Source organism: Epinephelus lanceolatus, chromosome 22 (genome assembly GCF_041903045.1).
Source record: "Epinephelus lanceolatus isolate andai-2023 chromosome 22, ASM4190304v1, whole genome shotgun sequence".
Taxonomy (NCBI): Eukaryota; Metazoa; Chordata; class Actinopteri; order Perciformes; family Serranidae; genus Epinephelus; species Epinephelus lanceolatus.
Window position 1 is genome coordinate 35417154 of NC_135755.1, and position 20424 is coordinate 35437577.

The following is a 20424-nucleotide window of genomic DNA, read 5'->3' on the forward strand; positions in this document are numbered from 1 at the left end:
ATCCAACTGCCCCCTTAATCTCTCACAGAAGAGAGAGAAGAAGAATTCTGTGTCTTAGTAGCATCAGCATGTGACTTTTTACAATGACTAGAAAGATGTGGGCGGAGGAAGTTTCAGACAATTATTATCCACAGTTAAATATATCTCATTTTTATTATAACAGATAAAATGTATATCTAGGTAATTGTGTTTCATTTGTTCCTAATAGTAGCAAGGCTGTAATATTTAATAGATGTGTTTTTTATGGCACATTTCTCAAGACTGGGTGACATTACCATGTGGGGAGCAAGGGTTGTAGCTGAAAGAGGAACTGGACAGTGGGAGAGAAGATCTGGCTGCCGCCAACCAGAGAGTTTGTCATCATCATTGCTACTGCCCAGCTGGGACTTATTAGCTGGAAAACACAACTGGACTGTAGCAAAGTTTTTTTTAAATGTTAAAACAATGTACTCAATATGTAATTATGGGTGAAAAACAAATCAGTTAAGATGGAAAAGTCTATTTAGGTCCACATTGTATATAAAAAAAGACTCAGAAAATCAAAATAAAGGACTGGATTTTTCCCACTCACCTCAGAATTTCATCTCTGCTTTTTGCAGATGATGTGGTTCTGTTGGCTTCATCACATTGTGACCTCCAGCATGCACTGGGGCAGTTTGCAGTAAAATGTGAAGCAGTCAGGATGAGATTCAGCACCTTCAAATCTCAGGTCTTGGTTCTCTGCTCTGAAAAGGTGAACTGCCCCCTCTAGTTACTGTCCCAAACAAAGAATTTCAAGCATCTTGGGATCTTGTTCATGAGTGAGGGTAAAAGGGAGTGTGAGATGGATCGGCTGTTTGGCACGGTGTATACAGTAATGTGTCGGACCATCGTGGTGAAGAGAGAACCGGGCCAGAAGGCAAAACACTTGATATACTGGTCCATCGATGTCCCAACCCTCACCTATGGTGATGAGCTTTGGGTCGTAACTGAAAGAAGGAGACTGCGGATACAAACGGATGAAATGAGTTTCCACTGAAGGGTGGCTGGGCCCAACCTTAGAGATAGAGTGTGAAACACAGACATCCAGAGGGAGTTCGGAGTAGAGCCTCTGCTCCTTTGCATTGAAAGGGGTCAGTTGAGGTGGTTCGTTAGAGGTGTTCTGAGCACATCCCAGTGGAAGGAGGCCCTGGGGTAGACCCAGAACACGCTTGAGGGATGATATTTTTCATCTGGCTGGGAATGCCTTTGGGTTCCGCAGGAGGAGCTGGGATGCGTCACTGGTTTGAGGGACATCTGGGGTGCTTTGCTCAGCCTGCTGCCCCCGCAACCCAGCCCTTGATAAGCGGATGAAAATGGAGGGATGGCTTTTTCCCCGAGGACAATAAAAGAACAATCTCTTTAATATTTATTAATATTTATATTTATATTGTCTGTGTTGAAAAAAGCTGCTCCTAAGCTGTATATTGCTTTGTTCAGGATTTCATTGGATATAAGAAGTATCAGTGATCAGCACAACTGCATGCTATTGACTGTCTCTCTCTTGGACAGGACATGGAAGCTCCTACTGGGTCAAGTGAGGTGTCAGTCAAAAGGTCAGGAGCAGCAGGTATTTTGGTAGGGTAAGGCTTTGGCACTACATTTACATAATACAGGAGATAATATCAAGATTACCTGGAGAGAATGGAACATTTGAATAAAATCAACAGCAGTCTGTGGATGTTTATAGATGCAATAATATTTTTGGACTAATATTTCATTGGAATTATCTGGACCTTTGCAAATGTATCAGGGTTATTTTTGTCAGAATGTAATTCATTCATCTTCTAACGGCTTCATCCTCTTGAGGGTCGTGGGGGGCTGGAGCCTATCCCAGCTGACATTGGGTGAGAGGCAGGGTACACCCTGGACGGGTCGCCAGACTATCGCAGGGCTGACACATAGAGACATTCACACCTACGGACAATTTAGAGTTATCAATTAACCTATCCCCAATCTGCATGTCTTTGGACTGTGGGAGGAAGCTGGAGTGCCCAGAGAGAACCCACGCTGACATGGGGAGAACATGCAAACTCCGCACAGAAGGGCTCCCACGCCCGGGATCGAACCGACAACCCTCTTGCTGTGAGGCGAGAGTGCTAACCACCACACCACCGTGCCGCCCCAGAATGTTATTGATTGGCGAATTACAACTAGGTTGTATTACAATTGGGTTGTAACTGTCTGTGTGTTTATTGGTGGTCTGACAGCAGCTGAAGCACTGATTGTACCCACTGTGGTAGTTGTATCTTGAAACAGAAAACAAACAGTATGGTCCCTTAAGGCAGTGATTAGATCTCACTTTCAAAGATAAAGCTCAGCAGTGGGAGTGTGACTAGGGATGAACCTGAGGTGAAAGCGCACATGAAAAATTAAGTCAGTCTTGTTGCTATGGAAAATGTTTCACAACAATTTGTCTGAATAACGCAGTGTAACAAAAGTGATGATGCAGAAAATACAGACTGTTTCACTGCTATTCTGTTGTTAGGGCAACAACTCTGGTCCCTGCTTACTTCCTGTCAGGAACTACAAAAGAAGGAGAGGACATGACATCAGTGAAAGCATTCAAATTTTGCAATGGAGCCAGACTTTGTTCTCAGTTCTATTGGAGTTAGATGTAACTGTATGAAAATTTCATATCACGGTTATTGTGAACAAAACTATCACGGTTATCAAGTTTTATTTCGAAAAACAAATAAAATAAAGTGCACAATGTACTTTCTGTCTTACAAAATCTATCATGTTTGATTTTCTTTTTGTCGTTCAGGATTACTCCCATCACAGCCGTCACTTTGACCAATAGAAACACAGAGTTAGCTGCTGCCATAGAAAACTGTAGGGCAACAACACCCCAGCCTTTTTAATATTTCCTCTAGGGACATTACCACACAGAGTAAAAAGGAAACAGCAGAGGCACTTTGTCAACCCACTGAGTACTGCCATCAAGCTAGCAAACAATGTTATTTCTTCATAATGGAGACGGACATAAAGTAAGAAAATTAAAAACTAGTGGCAGGGCTTTTACTCACCACAACTGCAGAGGCTCCCAGCTTCATTTGAAACAGACTACATTATAAATGGGCCATTATTTATTATTCCCTCTGTGTTTTTATATTTTTACTTTTTATCTGCTCCCGTTGGCTTCATCAAGTTAATGCATCACGCTGTCATTTCAAACTCAACACTTCCTGTATATTTTTCAAATTAAAAGCCCCATATAACCTCGGCTGAGAGAATCCCTCCATTTTCTAAGGCTTTTATTGTGAAACATTTGTAAGAACTTGGTTGTGGACAATTCAGTGACTTGTATGTTTGCCTACGGTGCTTTAAATGTAGCTCCTGCCATCTGCTGGCATTGCATATAACTCAACTCAAGCCCCTGTTGAGTCCAATATAGTTAACCTACTAGGGGTGGGGGAAAAAGTCAATATAGCATAGTATTGGGATATTTTGTATTAATACGCAGACTCTAAGTATTGATCTTATCCTATATACATTATTCATTTTTGCAAATACACTTTTGAATACAACTTTTGGTACTAGAACAATAAAATCAATTGCTTTTTGGACCCAATCCGTGTACCCTTCGTTCTTTCATTTTTCCGTTTCAAAACATAAAAAAAGATGTAAGCTGAAGACCTGCCCCGGTTCAGTTGTGTGTGTGGGTGTGTGTGTGTGAGAGAGAGAGAGAGGGACACTGAGAGGACTTATCCATTCGTGGTCCACCATGCATATCTGTATCTGGACAGCCTCTTATATATTATGGGCAGACTAAGTACTGCCCCCTGAGTCTCCATGACAACAGTGACGAAGAGTGACTGAAAAATTGCCTTCCACTATGTCTCGTGAAACTCTGATTTTATTATTTCTCATGTAATTTCAAGCATGTGATAACGTAGTGTAGCCTGTGCATTAGAGAGTGCACGAAAATACAACGGGACCAACCGTGGAAACCACAGCCGTTTCCTATTCGGCGTCTGAAACAACGCTTCTCCGGCGAAGGTTGTGCTCCATGCAGAATCTCCTGACGTGCATTATGGAACACTGCGTGGCCCCTTCAGGCTGGAAAATGTCACTGATTTCTGCCTGTTCCTTGCCACTCTCAAAACGTTCACAGATCAAGTCTGCATAAGGCTGGAGTATGGCCATAATGAGGATACAAGTAGTTGAGAATGGAGTGCTCCTCTGCGAAGTTCAAAAGTTCCTCCGCAGAGTCCTAGCATTCCCCAAATTTATCCAAATATCACAATAACAAAACAAAGAAATTAAAAACTTAATTTTCACGTTGCTCTGTTTTAATTTTAAAACAAAAAAAAAAACAACTACAAAAGGGGTGATTTCTGTTGTTCTGTTTTCCCGTTTTTCTGTTCTGGTTTTAAATCAGAAAAACAAGATTGTTTTTCTGTTTTTCTGTTTTGGTGTTGAAACGGAAAAAGAAAGAACATAGGGTCCACGGATTATTGGGCCCACTAGATGGTGCAGATGTTTTTTTTTTCCTGGTGAGGTCAGCAGAGGTCTCAGTCAGCGCCATTTGGCAGGAAGTTCATCAAAACAAAGATGAAGGCGTAAGGAAAGAAGGTCTTGGATATGACGTGATTTGCAGGTAGTGTCATATGAGAGTAAAATACTCTAGGAATACTACAGTACAAACATGAGGGCTCACCTATACCATCCAGAGATAGTGTTAGTCCCTGACAACCAAGCTATTGCTAAACCCACTGAAATTTTTTTTTAAAAAAATCAACCAACACTGGACTGACTTAGCTTGACAAAACTACCATCCATCTCTCAGAGAGCTAAGAAAATAACACAGTCCATCACCTACTTTGTGTGCAAAGATCTGCATCCATACAGCGCTGTTGAAAACAAAGGCTTTTGTTACATGCTAAAATCATCCAAGGCATCCAAGTATGTGACTCCATCCTGAAGTTTTTTCAACGTCACAGCTGTACCCAAGCTCTACAGAGAAGTGAAGCATAAAGTTGGGGAGTCTTTGAGTACAGCAGGAAGGGTGGCATTAACTTGTGACGCCTGGACTTCAAGGTCAATTGGCAATTGCTGTCTCACGTTCTCCAAGCTAGAGCAGTACACAAAAGTAACACCGGAGCAAACATTGCAGACCTCATGCAAAATGCAGAACAAGAATGGAGAATTGTGGTTGTAACAGACAGGTTGTAACACTTCTAACATGGGTGTAAAACCATCCATTAAAACATTATGTTGTCAAGTTTAAAATGGTCTATAAAAGACCAAGTGAGATCATGACGGGATAGAGGACGCCATTTTTTAGGTGAATAAACAACTACTAAAAACTGTATATTTCTTACCTGCTTTTAAATAATATTTAACATAATATATCTGCTTTGATGAGTAAATCAAAAGTCAAAAAGTAATTTACATTTCAATACAATCACAATTGACTTTCTGAATCAATTTTACTGTTACTCCATTTGTATTTATGAGATAACCCAATGGATAGCAAGCCTTTCTCACACATACCAGTATACAGTACATTCTGAAAAGGTGTGCCCAAGTAATCAAAGCACTCTATTACACAATGAGTTCTATAATGTCATACAGTACAAATTCTTTTTGATGGGCATCCCCACCCACCCTGTGAACTGCTGAGAGGTCAAAAAGCACACACACACACACACACACACACACACACATAGACTTAGATACACACCTACAGACTCACACCCAAAGGGAACACACCCTGACCCTATCACTGACAGTTACTCATTTACACATTTTGCAACTTCATGTAATTCAGCATCAATACCACCCACCCAGCACAGCCACCCTGGTTTCCACACAGTAACCCCCCGCCAACCATCTAAGCCTTCTATATAAAGACCGCTGCTCAGTCCTTCTGTCTTCCTCGCCTGCTAACTAAGAGTTAGTCATGGATACTTTAAATTTTCTAATTCTGCTCTTATGGATGTGTGGCTGCAGAGCAGAAGGACAAGCGCAGGACAGGTGAGTCGTCCCCCCAAAAAATAGATATTGTGTCAAATCCATGACATGACAAATCACTCTTTCTTTTTTTTATGATTTATGATTTTGTTCTTCCAGCACACCAAAAATCTGTTAAGATTACAGGAATCATAGCGAGACGGTCAATATCTAATTTTCTCAATCCACTTATCAATTATTAATTACTCTGCTTGAAATTTTTGTCCTGTATCTTTGGAAGGGTGTCTCCCTCATGTCTCATTATAAATCCTGGCCACAGCCCTGCATTACTCAATAAGTTGGTAAATGTGTTGCAAGTTATTATTTTAAAATACTAACTCATTATTTTGAGATACATAAGTTATTATTTTGTGTTACTAAGTCATTATTTCAAGATTATTTTTGTGACATTATTTTGCTTTTTAGAAAGTTTCTCATTATTAGGGATAAAACTAATTATTCTAACTTACTTGAGATGGGTAGGTCATCATTTTAAGAATGTTTCTCATTATGATGACTTTTGGGATTTACATCACATTGGCAGAAATGGGCTTCCTAATTTAATTTACAACTTGTGAGATCTCAGTCCCTGAGGGTGGGAACTACTGTTCTCTGCTATCGGTGTAAGTTCCTATTAAATCCCTATAAAGATAGTGCCTTGGGTAATAATAAGTTTAAGCAGACCTTATTACATTCAATAATGTTTTATATGATGCCATAAAACACTTTTCACCCACTGCTTACACGTAGATCACAATGGTGGCAAGTCCTACAGGCCTCTCACCTGCTTATGCATGGCTGGCAATTATGCCGTTTGTTTCAATAAACTGAACCTGATGAAACTGAGAGGGAACTGTCTCATGTTGCTGATAGAAAGTTGCATGTTCCATGTTTGATGAAACATGCCCTTGCTTTTGTTGACTGACCCTATACATAGGATAGTCATATTGAAAGGTTTCACTTATTTACTTCCTCTGTAATTACATAATAATGTGGACTGCAGTTTACATAAGAGCGCTTTGCCTTTTAAGGCACATTTATATTCTTCTATGCATCTGGACCTACCTAACACAACCATAGAGGTGTTCCTTTACGTATTGAAATTCTTGGTCAAATTTGGATATTGATGTATTTTCTCATTACATTTTTAGGCTACTAAATTTACTACAAAGAAAAATAAACAGCTTTTAACCAAACGTTAATCTGAATGTGTTCCTGTCTTTCTCTCTCTACAGCTTGCAGAAAACAAACAGAGAAGATGGTAGGTTGCTTTTAAAATCTGAAATATCATCTAAATCTGACCATAAGTTTTAGTTTGATGGCATACTCTCACAGAGCAAAGACAGTGGCACAGCATGTGACTCCACCACACTGTCCTTGGCATCAGTGTGGACTTAACCACTTTACAGCTCCTTATCGTCACTCTCCATAACCAACAAACACTTTCACACTGTGCAGAGAAGTTAACATGGCCCAAACATACACACAGCACACTACAGAGAGATAACACTCCTCACTCAGAGCATTCAAATTATTGTAAAGTCACTAGCATAGATGCTAGCATTACTAGCTTTGGATTTCTTTGCTTGAGCACAAAATCAGATCCTTCCAGTTAATTTTAAAGCATGTGTCTTGGTGTTGTCATGACATACAGTAAGTTTACAAAGCAGCAGCAAATGTTTCATGTTTCAACCATGTTGCATGGGACAATGTTTCACCTCGTGGCTACATGCAGGCTGCCATACCTCCAATGTTGCCAGATGGGAAATGGTAAAGTATAGTACCAGAGGCTTGAAATTATTGTGTGGGACTCATAACCACAAGAACAAATACTGTAAAAACTTCAATAAGCAGCCTGGGCTATTATCTGCTGAAATCACTGAACTAAATCGGCTTATATTTGGGACGGGCCTTTAATTCCTTTTACACATAACAGTTGTTCAGTAAAGATGGGAAATCAAATTGATCAAATTGTTTATTTGAATTAGTAGCTATGAACATTTTTTGTATGAAAATTAGGCTTCGAAAAACATGTCAATTATGTGTTAAGTCATTTAATGGCATCCATGTTTAATGGCACCTGGGATACCAACACAAAGCCACTTCATCCTGTTAAAGCAATATACATAACTTGGATCAATTTTTGTGAAAAACACTTGTGATTCTTTTGATCAGTGAACCCTTACAGACTAAAGAAATATAAATAACTTAACAGGTAATCGAGGAATTGACAAGGGAGGGGGGTATGAGTCCATAACTCCATCAGTCTGACAATTTTAGTAATAGCCTACTATTACAAAATTAAATTACAAGACAACACAACTGCTCATATTTTCAGTCATGTACATTATAGCTAAGCATGCTCAGCTGGGAAGAGGTCAGGTAAAAAAAGATGCTTAAACGCAGATGTGCAATCCATATTTTCCTGATCATGTTGAGAAATAAATTAAAGAGCATAAAGTAAAACCAACTTCTATCTGTAAGAGTATAAAAATGGTCAAATTATTGTAGATTCTGGCACTTTTTTGGCCTTACTGATGGAACAGTATTTGTAAAAATACGATAAGTGTTGGGAATGCACAATATTGGATTTTTTGCTGATATCCGATGTGCCAATATATAACAACTTAATGGCCAATACTGATATTGATATATATCTATAATTTTCCCTACCTAATTTTAGTGCTCTCCAAGTCTCTTCTGTAGTTGAATTAACATCATGTTATGTATGCATACTCTTATTGTGATGGCCCACCAGCAGATGGAGACATGAAATACAATACTTTTAAATCTATGTAATATTCATTCATTGTGCAATATAAGAAAAACAATTTGGCCAATTCTGATTGTTAAGTTTCATTTTAGTTCATTTTAAAGCCAATACTGGCCGATCCTCAATATCCCTCATAATTATCAAACGTCTGGTAACACTGCCATACCCTCTGACTGGTGGAGGTTGTTGAGGCTAGGCACGATACTGTAGACTCTACTCAGAGCTTAAACAGTGCTGCCACCTCCTCTTTATGTTTTTTTGTGTTAAAAAATTGGCAGTTAATATTCTCCTAAAGATGCTATGATAAAGTAACAAATCAAAGATAAGGCAGTAAAGCAGTGTGCTCTGTAGTAAAGACAGAAATTCTATGTTCCAATGAAACTAAATGTGAGTTTAAGTAGAAATAGTGCATTCATTTCTGAAGAGTAGAAATAAATAGATCTGCACACCAAGTAGCTCCCGTTAGAGGGACTTTACTGCTGTGTAACATTTCGAGCAAGTGCCTCTTTTTTCCCTTTTCTCTCCTAACCAAACTTATACTTACCCTCCATGTTTAGAACCACTCCTCATGGACTGTCCCAGAACAGCCCAGTCACCACAAGAAAATGTTGGCATTGAGGCGCCTACCAAGCTGCATACCACTCTTTGAGACCAACAAACAACAAACCCAGCTATGTTTTACCAAGTCATAGGCTCCAAAAGTGGTTGTTTTTTACCGAGGCATTGCTGCTTTTCCTACCAACATTGTGCCCCCCAAAACCGGATGTTTTAAACCACACCATGATCTTTTCCTAGCCACAACTTAGTGGTTTTTGTGCCTAAACAACGGCATTGTTTAAGCTCAAAGTTTCAACATATCTGTTACATAAGAACATGCAAGTGTAATGTATCTGTTGTTTGCAGAAACATACAATGCCAACATTTTTTTTCTGGCTATCGGGTTGCCCAGAATCCAAGAATGCAAGATGTTGCCACTGTTAAACTTCTCACTGTAAATTTATGGTAATTAACTGGCAACAGCAAAGTACTGTATTTTTTACTGTTTCTTATTGTATTTTAGAATTACAGTGTATTACTAGAAATAAATGTGCAGTTCATCACTGTGTTCTTGTTTTGATGGTAAATTTCTTTTCTTAATCTAATTGACCTTTACAATATCCATTTGTCTACCTGCTTGTGTTGTGTTTCTTCAGCAGTAGTGCTGACCTCCTGCGACTTTAACCAGGACAGTGACCCATTCTGCAGGTTCCGACAAGACACCACAGACAACGGTGAATGGACCCGACATAAAGGTCCAACCCCAACCACTGGCACTGGCCCTTCTGGAGACTACCCTGATGGAAGTCAGTCCTGAATGCATGGCTTATATGAAATATGTATAGTTACCTCAGGACTGGGGTTAATTCAGAATCCTAGGATGGAAACACTGAAATCTGACTCATCATGCGATAAATACACGTTTTCCTTCTGTCTTATTCTGTCTGCAGAGGGCTTCTATATTTACCAGGAGTGTGACAATGTGTCCAATGGACAGAAAGTTCGTCTGCTCAGCCCTGCCCTCTCATCACCCGCCTCTCAGATCTGTGTTCAGTTTCGATACTACATGTATGGCACAGACAGTAAGAATGAGCTGAGGGTTCTGGCTGCAAGGCCCAGCAGTGAAGAAATGGTCTGGAGGAAGACAGGCATCCAGAGTCCATCCTGGCTGAAGGGCTCTGTCACCGTGTCCAAACCCAGCAGTCAGACTGTCACTGTGAGTATTAGCAGGTCACTGTCGATTGTCTGGCAATTTGGTCGTGAAGGGAAAAAGTTACTTAAATTTTCCATTGCCTATTTAAATCTTAGTCACTTGAAACTATAAAGTTAAGTCTGAAACCATTCATGGGGCCCCCAGATCACTGAATTTGCCCCTGAACAGAATCAAGTCGCAGCTACTTGTAGTCTGAATCAAAGCTGAAATACACTGTAATACATCAATAAATACACTGTACACAATGTAGAACTATTCACTTCCAATAAATAGGCGCAATAATCGCTTGCTTTGATATAGCTACCGCAGTTACAAGGTAGGCCTATAGCATGGATTTAATAACCAGAGTTATTTTATTGGTGGTAACATCAACAGTGGCAAATAGGGGTGTAACGATTCATTTTTACAACGATTCAATTCATATCATTTTCCATGGTTCCGATTCGATTCAAGAACGATATTTGGCTCATCTAGAACGATACGATTCGATTCGATTCGATTCAACGGCTAGAAATCGATTCAGTTACTTTTTTTGTTTTGCCAAAAACTGAACCAGTGTGACTGTGAAATACATACCTGAATACTGTGGACAGTGCAGGGGAGTTTTTTCTTGAAAGAGAATCAGGGATTAATTAATTTTGGATATAAATAAGTAAACACAACGATTAATGGCAAAAACATTCACCTTTTATTAAATACTACAATTATCACAAGTTCAGAACCTGCTGATCAAAAGACAAAAAAAGTGTGATCAACATTCCTCCAGGCAGAATTACAGCTGAACAGTAGGTTTCCCTGGTACTTCTCTTATTTTCAATCAGTATAAGAGGAGTACAATAATACACAAAAATAAAGTGCAATGGACAGTAGGTTTCCCTGCTACTTATGTCATTTTACTCAGTATAAAAGGAGTACAATAATATACAAAAATAAAGTGCAACCTTACCTATCAGGTTGAATGGACAGTAGTTTTCCCTGCTTCTTCTCTGTCATTTTACTCAGTCAGTACACATTTGACAGACAGCCACCGACTTGTCCAGAACACCTCCTTTTTTGCAGAAACCAAAGTGTTTCCACACACTCGACTTCAAATTCGGCTTGAAAATCTCCAGCTCGTCCGCCTCCTCTTTGCTGTTAGCCATGCTTCGTTTTGTTTTGAGTCGGCACTACGGGCACATGCCGATGACGTCACACTCAGGGAGAGTGAAGCGAATCGAGCAACTTTACGAGTAGAAGTGATAAAAATACATGTATATAACGTTGTCGTGCTTAAATACAACACACAAATGCTTAGTAATCGATATAATCGATTTTTGACCTTGTAAATCGATTTCACAGCGATATCGTCATCAGTGAGGGACAACTTGCCAAGGCTCTATTGATGCAGTTAGATTGTAGGAAAATAAATCGATGCATCGATGTAATCGATGAATCTTTACACCCCTAGTGGCAAACCTTATCTGAGTTTGCCACTTTGAGTTTCAGTGGCAGAGGGGCACTTCCTCCAGGTTCTAAGATCGTGCTTGTGGAAAGTGAAGAAGAGTTCGGTTGTAAATATCTAGCATCTAAACTGCAGTCAACCCATCAGCCAGGGTAACTTACCAGCTGGAACAAAAGCGTTCATTATAAAAGTTACATTGTTGATACTTAAAATGTTTGCTACATGTAAAAAATCTCTTGTTTCTTTCTTCATCTGTTGTACAATATACCTTAGTGAGCGCCAGATGGTCCCTGCTTACATAGATGAAGACATGCTCAACTCTCAGCAGAGGCCTGAAGCCCCACCCCCACCACTGCACACAGTCAAAGAGCGCTGTTTGCGTGTTTATTGAAAGATTATTAATACTGAACATGTCTCACGTCCAAATCACACCAAATTTGACAATCCAATGATATGTGAAGGACACACATACATACATACAAAGATTCCTTGCAAGATGGTGATAATGGATGATCTGTGTCTATAGATTGTGTTCGAGGCTCAGAGAGGCTTGAGTGCTTCCTGTGACACATCTCTGGACAACATTGTCATCACTGAAGGAGCATGTCCCTGTAAGCTTCCATACACACACACACTCATACACCATAGTACAAACACAAATTGCAGTATCACTGATTGTCCAAATGCTTTTTCTTTTCACAGCCTGTGTGTCCGGCTGTGATTTTGACACCATTGGTGACCTGTGTGGGTGGACGAGTCATATTGAGGATCCTGATATGTTTGGCTTTGAACAGTGGAACGGGCCAACGGACACTGAAGGCACTGGCCCTGATGATGACTTCTCCAAACCTGGATGTAAGTGATTCTTTTTTTCAAAAGCCTGTATGGAAATGAGTGTGTTTCACATAGTCTGCCAGAATAGTGCATTACATGCAATATGTATGAAAGAACACTGCTGCAACAAAATGAGTTGTGTACCAGATTAAGGTTAGCATTATCCTGCCTCCACACCGAAGGTGTAACGTTTTCGGGTTGTCCATGTCATTATTCTGAAAGTGATATCTCAAGGACACTTTCAGGTATTTTTTTTCAAATTTGGCACGAACATCCATTTGGACTCAATAATGAACTGATTAGATTTTAGTGCTCTAAGGTCATGGTCACTGTGACCTCACAAAACATGTTTTTGGTCATAACTGAGGAATTTATACACCATGTATGACAAAATTTCACACAAATGTGTAACAGGATATAATGATGAATTGATGACATGTTATATCCTAAAGGTCAAAGGTCAGCTTCACTCTGACATCATATGGTTCTGCTAAAACATTTTTCTTTCCAATATTCAACATCATAACTCAGAAACAGAAGGGGGGACATTTGGTCAGATACTGAATTGGTGACTCTAATCTTGGGTGTCCACTTTGAAACTGTGCTGATTGTATAGATGTTCTGTGCTGCCGGGTTGAAGATGTGCGTGACGCATCCATGTTTTCACAGACATGGATGTAAACTGTAAGTGCAACTTGATTGGTTAGTGTAGGCATACAACCATGAAACAGTAATGCTAGATTTCCTACTGACTCCATGGTCATGAATTTGTGTAACCAAAGCTTTAAGATAAACATAATTTTGTTTTGTTTTTTGTTGTTTTCGCTTAACTTTCGCTTAACTCGCTAAACATTTTCACCAAATATAGACACAACTTTTTGCGCCCGCTCACATCTTTACTTTACTTTACGTGTGCATCTTTAAAAAAAATCTTTTATTTGATTATTTTAACCCATCCATATATAGTGGGCGCCTACATGCTGATGGATTCTTTCGAGGCTGTCCCCGGAGTCAAGTCTCAGATCAGAAGTCCTGTAATGACCCAGTCGTCTGGATGTCTGGACCTCACCTTCCACTACTACCTTTATGGCACCAGCAAAAACATGGAGCTCAGCGTCCACACCATCACTACAGGTAGTCTGCATTTATTGTGATGTCCATACAAACAGGAACACAGACTGCATGAAAATGTTTGTTAAGCTTGAGTTTTAATACTGTTTACCAGGTGGAAGCCTTGGACCTGTTCTCTTTACTGTCAAGGGGAATCAGGGTCAGGGCTGGAAGCCTGCAGAGGTCCGGTACTTGGGAAACGCTGCCATTCAGGTAAACACTTAAACTCTGAGTGCCTCTGTATGTGCATATGTGTGTGCATATGTTAACATTAACTTTCTTGTCACATTTATATTTATTTTAGTTTGTGATTGTGGGTACCTATGGAGAAACGTCTCAGACAGATATCGCTGTTGATGCTGTGTGTGTCATGGCCTGCAAAGGTAAGAAACTGACCAAAGACAATTACTCTCTGCACCATAAGAAATATATTTATGTTGTGTCAGTGGCAGATGTTTTCATTAAAAACTCTGTATATTCATGTATAGCTCAGCCAACAACTCCTCTACCACCGGTAACAACTCCAAGACCAACAACGCCAAAACCAACAACTCCTGGGCCAACCACACCTAAACCATCAACTCCAGGCCCATCTACACCAAAACCAACAACTCCCGGGCCAACCACACCTAAACCATCAACTCCAGGCCCATCTACACCAAAACCAACAACTCCTAAACCATCTACACCGAAACCAACAATTCCCGGGCCAACCACACCTAAACCATCAACTCCAGGCCCGACTACACCCAAACCAACGACTCCCAAACCGACGACACCAAAACCAACAACTCCAGGGCCCACCACACCTAAACCAACAACTCCAGGCACGACTACACCAAAACCAACAACTCCTGGTCCATCCACACCTAAACCATCAACTCCAGGCCCGACTACACCCAAACCAACGACTCCCAAACCGACAACGCCAAAACCAACAACTCCTGGTCCATCCACACCTAAACCATCAACTCCAGGCCCAACTACGCCCAAACCAACAACTCCCAAGCCAACCACACTTAAACCAACAACACCAGGCCCCAGTACACCCAAACCAACTACACCTAAACCAACAAGTCCTGGACCATCTACAGCAAAGCCATCAACTCCTAAACCAACTACGCCCAAACCAACAACTCCTGGTCCGTCCACACCTACACCATCAACTCCCAGACCAACAACACCAAAACCAACAACACCAGGCCCCAGTACACCCAAACCAACTCCACCTAAACCAACAACTCCTGGACCAACTACACCAAAGCCATCAACTCCTAAACCAACTACAGCTAAACCAACAACAACCAAGCCACCAAGTATGACATGCTCATACTTAATTCAATTCTTCAGTTCTTTCTTTCTTATATGTATTTTCTCCATATTCATTATACAATTTCTTTTCTTTCTGCCTTACAGACCCATGTCCTCCTGATGCAGAGTATATAGACTGTGGTCCAGCTTGTATACCCACTTGTATGGAACCCTCCACCAACTGTACTGGCTCCTGTATCACTGGCTGCTTCTGCAAACCAGGATATGTCTTCAAGGGAAGGCGATGTGTGCCATTGGAGAAATGTGGCTGTCTGGATGAGCATAATAACTATTATGAGGTCAGATTGTAGTTAATGTACCCACATGCCTACATGAAAAGAGAGTTGTTTTATTTAGTTCTAGTGACACACAATACATCCTGCCAATACTGATCATTTGTTCAATTTTCTTTTAGCCTGGCGAAATTATATTTGGAGATGGCTGCTCAAAGCTGTGTCGCTGTGCAGGGAACTACACTCTGGAATGTGTTGATAACTCCTGTGACCCCACTGAAGAGTGTCGCGAGGTCAATGGTGTTGCAGGCTGCTATCCTAAAGGTAATAATGTCTGGTAAATTGTCAAGGAATTTCTACAGGAACTTTTACGAGATGCTCAAAATGATCTGGTTCAGGCACTGTATTGTCCAACCACATCTGATGGCAAAAGTGTTTAGAACTGTGCTTGATGGTGGAAAGTCTGTCTTTGTAGAGAATGACAAAACAGGATAATTGTTCAGATGGGGGTAAAGGTGTGCACTTATTGACAAGCATTCCTTGAACTTGTAATAGGAGTTGTAACAAGAATGAAATAACAAAGCTTTAGGACATGCTTGCTGGGTGTGTTTCAGGAGGGATGGGGGGTTTCCAACCCTGCCTCCTAGAAATTACATTTGTTTGTTGCTAATCTGCTTTCTTAATTATGTTGTTGTAGCAATACAATTGCTGCCTGGATGATATTCAGAAACGTTTCTTTTAGGTATCGAAACACTACATTTATGTACTGCATAGGTTTCAGAAGGAGGTGGTTGTAGATGATGGCAGGTGTACAAAGTGCAGGACCTTGACACCAGAATTTTACATCCAGACTTCTGTCTGTTCCGGCTGTTCTAGTTTTAGGCAACAAATTAACTTTGGTGAGGGTTGGGGAAAGATCATGTTTTTTGGTCAAATGTTTTTAATTGCTTTAGTCTCTATGAGTGCATACTGTATTGCAACATTGCCTATTTTGGTGGAAAACAACTGAAATATGTTTTCAGTGAACATTTTGCTGATATGTTCAGTATCAACATTTTTGTGACTTGTCAGATATGTTAATTAGCAACATATCCTCATTATTAATAGAAAACATAACTTGGTCAGCATTACATTTCCCTCAAAAACTTAATTGCTGTTTCAAAGTAGTTGTGTATAAACGTAATTTCTAGGGGACAGGGATGTGGTTTCAGACGCTGTTTGACATATCCAACAAAGAGTTTTAAATAGGGCTGTCAGGTAATTAAAAAAATGAATCTAATTAATTACATACATGTCATTACATACATGTGATTAATTAATCTCATACATCAGTTTTTGTTGTAAAAGTATTTTTTAAAATTCAATTCAAATGAATTTCGGCATACGTATTGTAGTAAAGCTGCTGGACTTTGGACTCAATTACTGCAGAAATTACTTCAAACTGACCATCTCATATAAGCTAATTTGGTCTCAGGTGATGTGTCTTCATCATCTGCTGTATTCGATGGAGTTTAGTTAGTTTGTAAGTACTTGTAAGATCAGTGAAACATTTGTAACAAAATAACTACTAACATACAATTTCTCATACCACAGGTACATCAACATGCATAGCATCTGGTGATCCCCACTACACCACCTTTGACAAACGCAAGTACAACTTCATGGGCAACTGCAGCTATTTGATGTCTGGACCCTGCAATAAAACATCTCTGCCACACTTTGAGGTTCATGCTGACAATGAAAACCGCTTTAACAAGCCTACCATCTCCTATGTGAAGGCCGTACATGTATATGTACACTCGCTGAAGATCTCCATCCTCAAAGGTGGTACGGTACAGGTAAGAAATGAAGGAATAAACAGTTTTTTAACAGACAGAGTGGCAAGGTAACACCATTCATACTATTGGCATAGCTAAACATATCTGAGTTCAGAGATTTCTCTGCAGAAAATGCAACTTTTCAGTTACCAATATAACTTTAAAGTGATTTGTATGCACAGAGAGTTTTTAAAAGTTGACTTGTTCTGTTTTATCTGTAATCACCTATTTGCTTTCCCTACACAGGTGAATGGAACCAATGTAAACCTGCCAGTGAGTCCAGCCCCTGGTGTCTCTGTATTCAAGTCAGGAAAGCACTACACAGTATCCATGAACTTTGGTGTGACAGTTCGTTATGATGGAAACCACTTCATGGACATCAAAGTGATCAAAGAGTAAGTTAAGAGTGAACAGATTCAATTGAGACTGTCTCTATAGCCTACATTCCTACCCCGACCCCACACAGAGTTTTTGATGATGCTGATAGTAAACACAGATAATAAGTGAAAACACTAGTGCTTGGTTGAAACAAGTCACAAACTCTTTGACATGGTGGAGAAGTAGCTCTAAATAATTTGTTGCTCTCACCTCCTAAAATCACTAATTGCAGAATTTCTTGTGATCTGCAGTTATAAGGACAAGCTGTGTGGACTGTGTGGAGATTACGATGGAGATGCCAAAGATGACTTCCGTAAACCAGATGGATCATTGACCAACAATGCCAATGACTTTGGACACAGCTGGAACACTGATCCAGAGTCAGTAGCATATGTTAATATTTAATAAGACTTTATCAGACTTAAAATACATTGAATTATGTTGTCTTATCTTTTCTGTCGAGAACCATCTGCATGTGAGAAACCCTTTTTTGAAGAAGGGTTCTTTGTAAGACTAAAGGTTTCATTAAGAAACCTTTTGAAAGAGTTCTTAAAGGACTGTTGAAAGCACAGGTGTTCAAACATCCCAACCCCTAAATACTCAAATGTAGATGTAGGCCTGTCGGAAGCCCCCTTATTCAGTTCATTTTCATCTAATTTTTTTGTACTGCCATAGTTGACATCTACCATAATTTCATGCCATATAATAGTTAATTGCGTACCTGTATTGAACAGATACATGTTCATTGGTTAATTGGTGGAGTTACTGTGCAATCTGCCATTGATTCTGGTAGAGCTGAACTCCACAGCAACATTGAAATAGTAAAAGCTGTAACAGTGGTTTCACAAAATCTCCACCCCGTAAAATACGATTGTGAATTATGATTGTGTTGTTGGTTGGACCACAACAGCCCCAGCCCTTTAGGAGTCTTATGGACCTCAAGGGTGCTGGAACTAGTTCCCTTGGTCCCAGGCTAGTCTGTTAAACTAAAATTAACGATTAGTGGAATATAAAAGGGTTCTTAGTAAAACTCCCTGAGTGGGTTCTAGATGAAACCCTCCGACTTTAAATTGTTCTTGGTAAAACCCTCTTGGCTGGGTTTCTTTTGAACTCCCTTAGAAGGTGGAAAAATTCTGGAAAGAACCACCAGAGAGGGACTTGGGTGAAACCATTACACCATAGAAGGGTTCTCTGTAGTACCTCTTATAAAAGGTTCAGAGTAAAACCTTTCATAGATGTTTCTAGGTATAACCCTTTATATTGGCCTCTTAGTAGAACCCCCTGAAAAGGTTCCACATAGAACCTTTATTAAAGGAACCAAATTAGGGTTCTTCTATTGGGACAGGCCCAAGATCCCTATATGGTTCTAGTTAGCACCTTAATTTGTATGATTGTATGACTCCATTGAGTGTATGATTATTTATTATTCATCATTTCATCATCATCATTTATTACTCATGACAAAAACTAACCAACACACACACACACACACACACACACACACACACAGATTCTCTAATTGACTGTGTTGACAGGTGTAATAAGAAACCCAACACCACCATCCCTGGGTGTGAAGAAGACCAGGAACTGTATGAAAGCTCTGGATACTGCGGCCTCCTGCTAGACAAAAAGGGCCCCTTCGCTGTGTGTCACCCCAAAGTCAACCCAAATGTATGTCACTACACACACATTTCCAGACACATACATATACAATAATATACACATAATTAAGACCCAATTCTCTTTTTAAAGGTTGTAAGATTTGTTTTGTTTGCCTACATGAAATAAAGCACTACAATAACACTGAAATAAGAAGCCAAAAAGATGGGGAGACAGATATTAGAGTTTTTGTGTTTAAACTACGTGTGTGTCTTCAGAATTACTTCAGGGACTGTGTCTTTGACCTGTGTGAGCTGGACGGAGCCAAGCCCATTCTGTGTGAAGCCATAGAAGCCTACGTCAATGAATGCCAGGACCGCGGGGTAAACATCGGACCCTGGAGGAATGAAACTTTCTGCCGTGAGTGTTGGGGGAAAGAATGGAGGGAGAAATGATAGGTGGGTGAAGGGATGTAGGGACAGTAAGAATGTGTGAGTTTCCTTGCAGCAGCATTCTTTATTACCTCCAGATGAGCAAGTTAGTTCAGCAGTTGAAACTACAAATCTCAGTTTAGTTATTAGAATACACAAGATCTAGTCAGCTGCTTACCATGGGTGTCGAATGATGAGGCTCGATCAAATATTTCCCCTAAATTATGCAGGTTTGAGTGGGCAGCAGAAGAAAGATGCCCAATACTTTGCATAATCAGGGAGGCAAGCTTGTTTGGAGCAACAACCAGAACCTCCATCTTATCAGCATTGAGCTGTGAAATTTTTTTTGCCATCCAATATTAAATCTTTTCAAAATCTGCTCCAGAGTTGGAAATGAACTTTGTTTTTGTTCACCAGCCACTGTGACTGCTGGATTCCAAAATCTAGCAGCCACTCAATAGATTACCTTTTTTTTGGCTGGTGAGTGATGCAAATCTAGCAGCCACTTCCATATTTTACCAGCATTTGGCTGATGGCTAGTGCTAATTTCTAACCCTGATCCCTGACCCTGACTTTTTAAGCCAAGTGTTTGCTCACAGTCTGGTATGAAAATTGAGTTTTTGTTTATTTATTGTGAGTTTTAATTAGTAACAGCATCATATTTTTGCATATAACCCTGGTTAGTTATGTGCCTACAGCCCACATATCAGACCTACATAGTTTAAAACAAACAAACAAAAAATTGTGCTATTTTCTCCATTGAATATCTTC

General features: G+C 40.0%; 1 protein-coding gene across 5 annotated transcripts in view; it reads left to right on the top strand.

Annotated features, from left to right (window-relative positions):
- The first annotated feature begins 5905 nt into the window (after positions 1-5905).
- Positions 5906-20424, top strand: part of zanl (zonadhesin, like) — a 46176-nt gene continuing 31657 nt past the window's right edge. For 4 of the 5 annotated variants that reach the window (XM_033609998.2, XM_033610000.2, XM_033610002.2 and 1 more), the window contains exons 1-17: positions 5906-6000; positions 7212-7237; positions 9943-10092; positions 10237-10502; positions 12467-12551; positions 12643-12795; positions 13741-13908; positions 14000-14097; positions 14189-14267; positions 14373-15200; positions 15301-15494; positions 15611-15752; positions 17022-17266; positions 17492-17640; positions 17875-18003; positions 19159-19294; positions 19501-19642. In XM_033609998.2, coding sequence (XP_033465889.2) covers positions 5927-6000; positions 7212-7237; positions 9943-10092; positions 10237-10502; positions 12467-12551; positions 12643-12795; positions 13741-13908; positions 14000-14097; positions 14189-14267; positions 14373-15200; positions 15301-15494; positions 15611-15752; positions 17022-17266; positions 17492-17640; positions 17875-18003; positions 19159-19294; positions 19501-19642 — 3064 coding nt within the window. In that variant the 5' untranslated portion in view covers positions 5906-5926. The remainder of the gene's footprint in view (positions 6001-7211; positions 7238-9942; positions 10093-10236; positions 10503-12466; positions 12552-12642; positions 12796-13740; positions 13909-13999; positions 14098-14188; positions 14268-14372; positions 15201-15300; positions 15495-15610; positions 15753-17021; positions 17267-17491; positions 17641-17874; positions 18004-19158; positions 19295-19500; positions 19643-20424) is intronic. The other variant, XM_033610001.2, reaches the window with a different exon arrangement.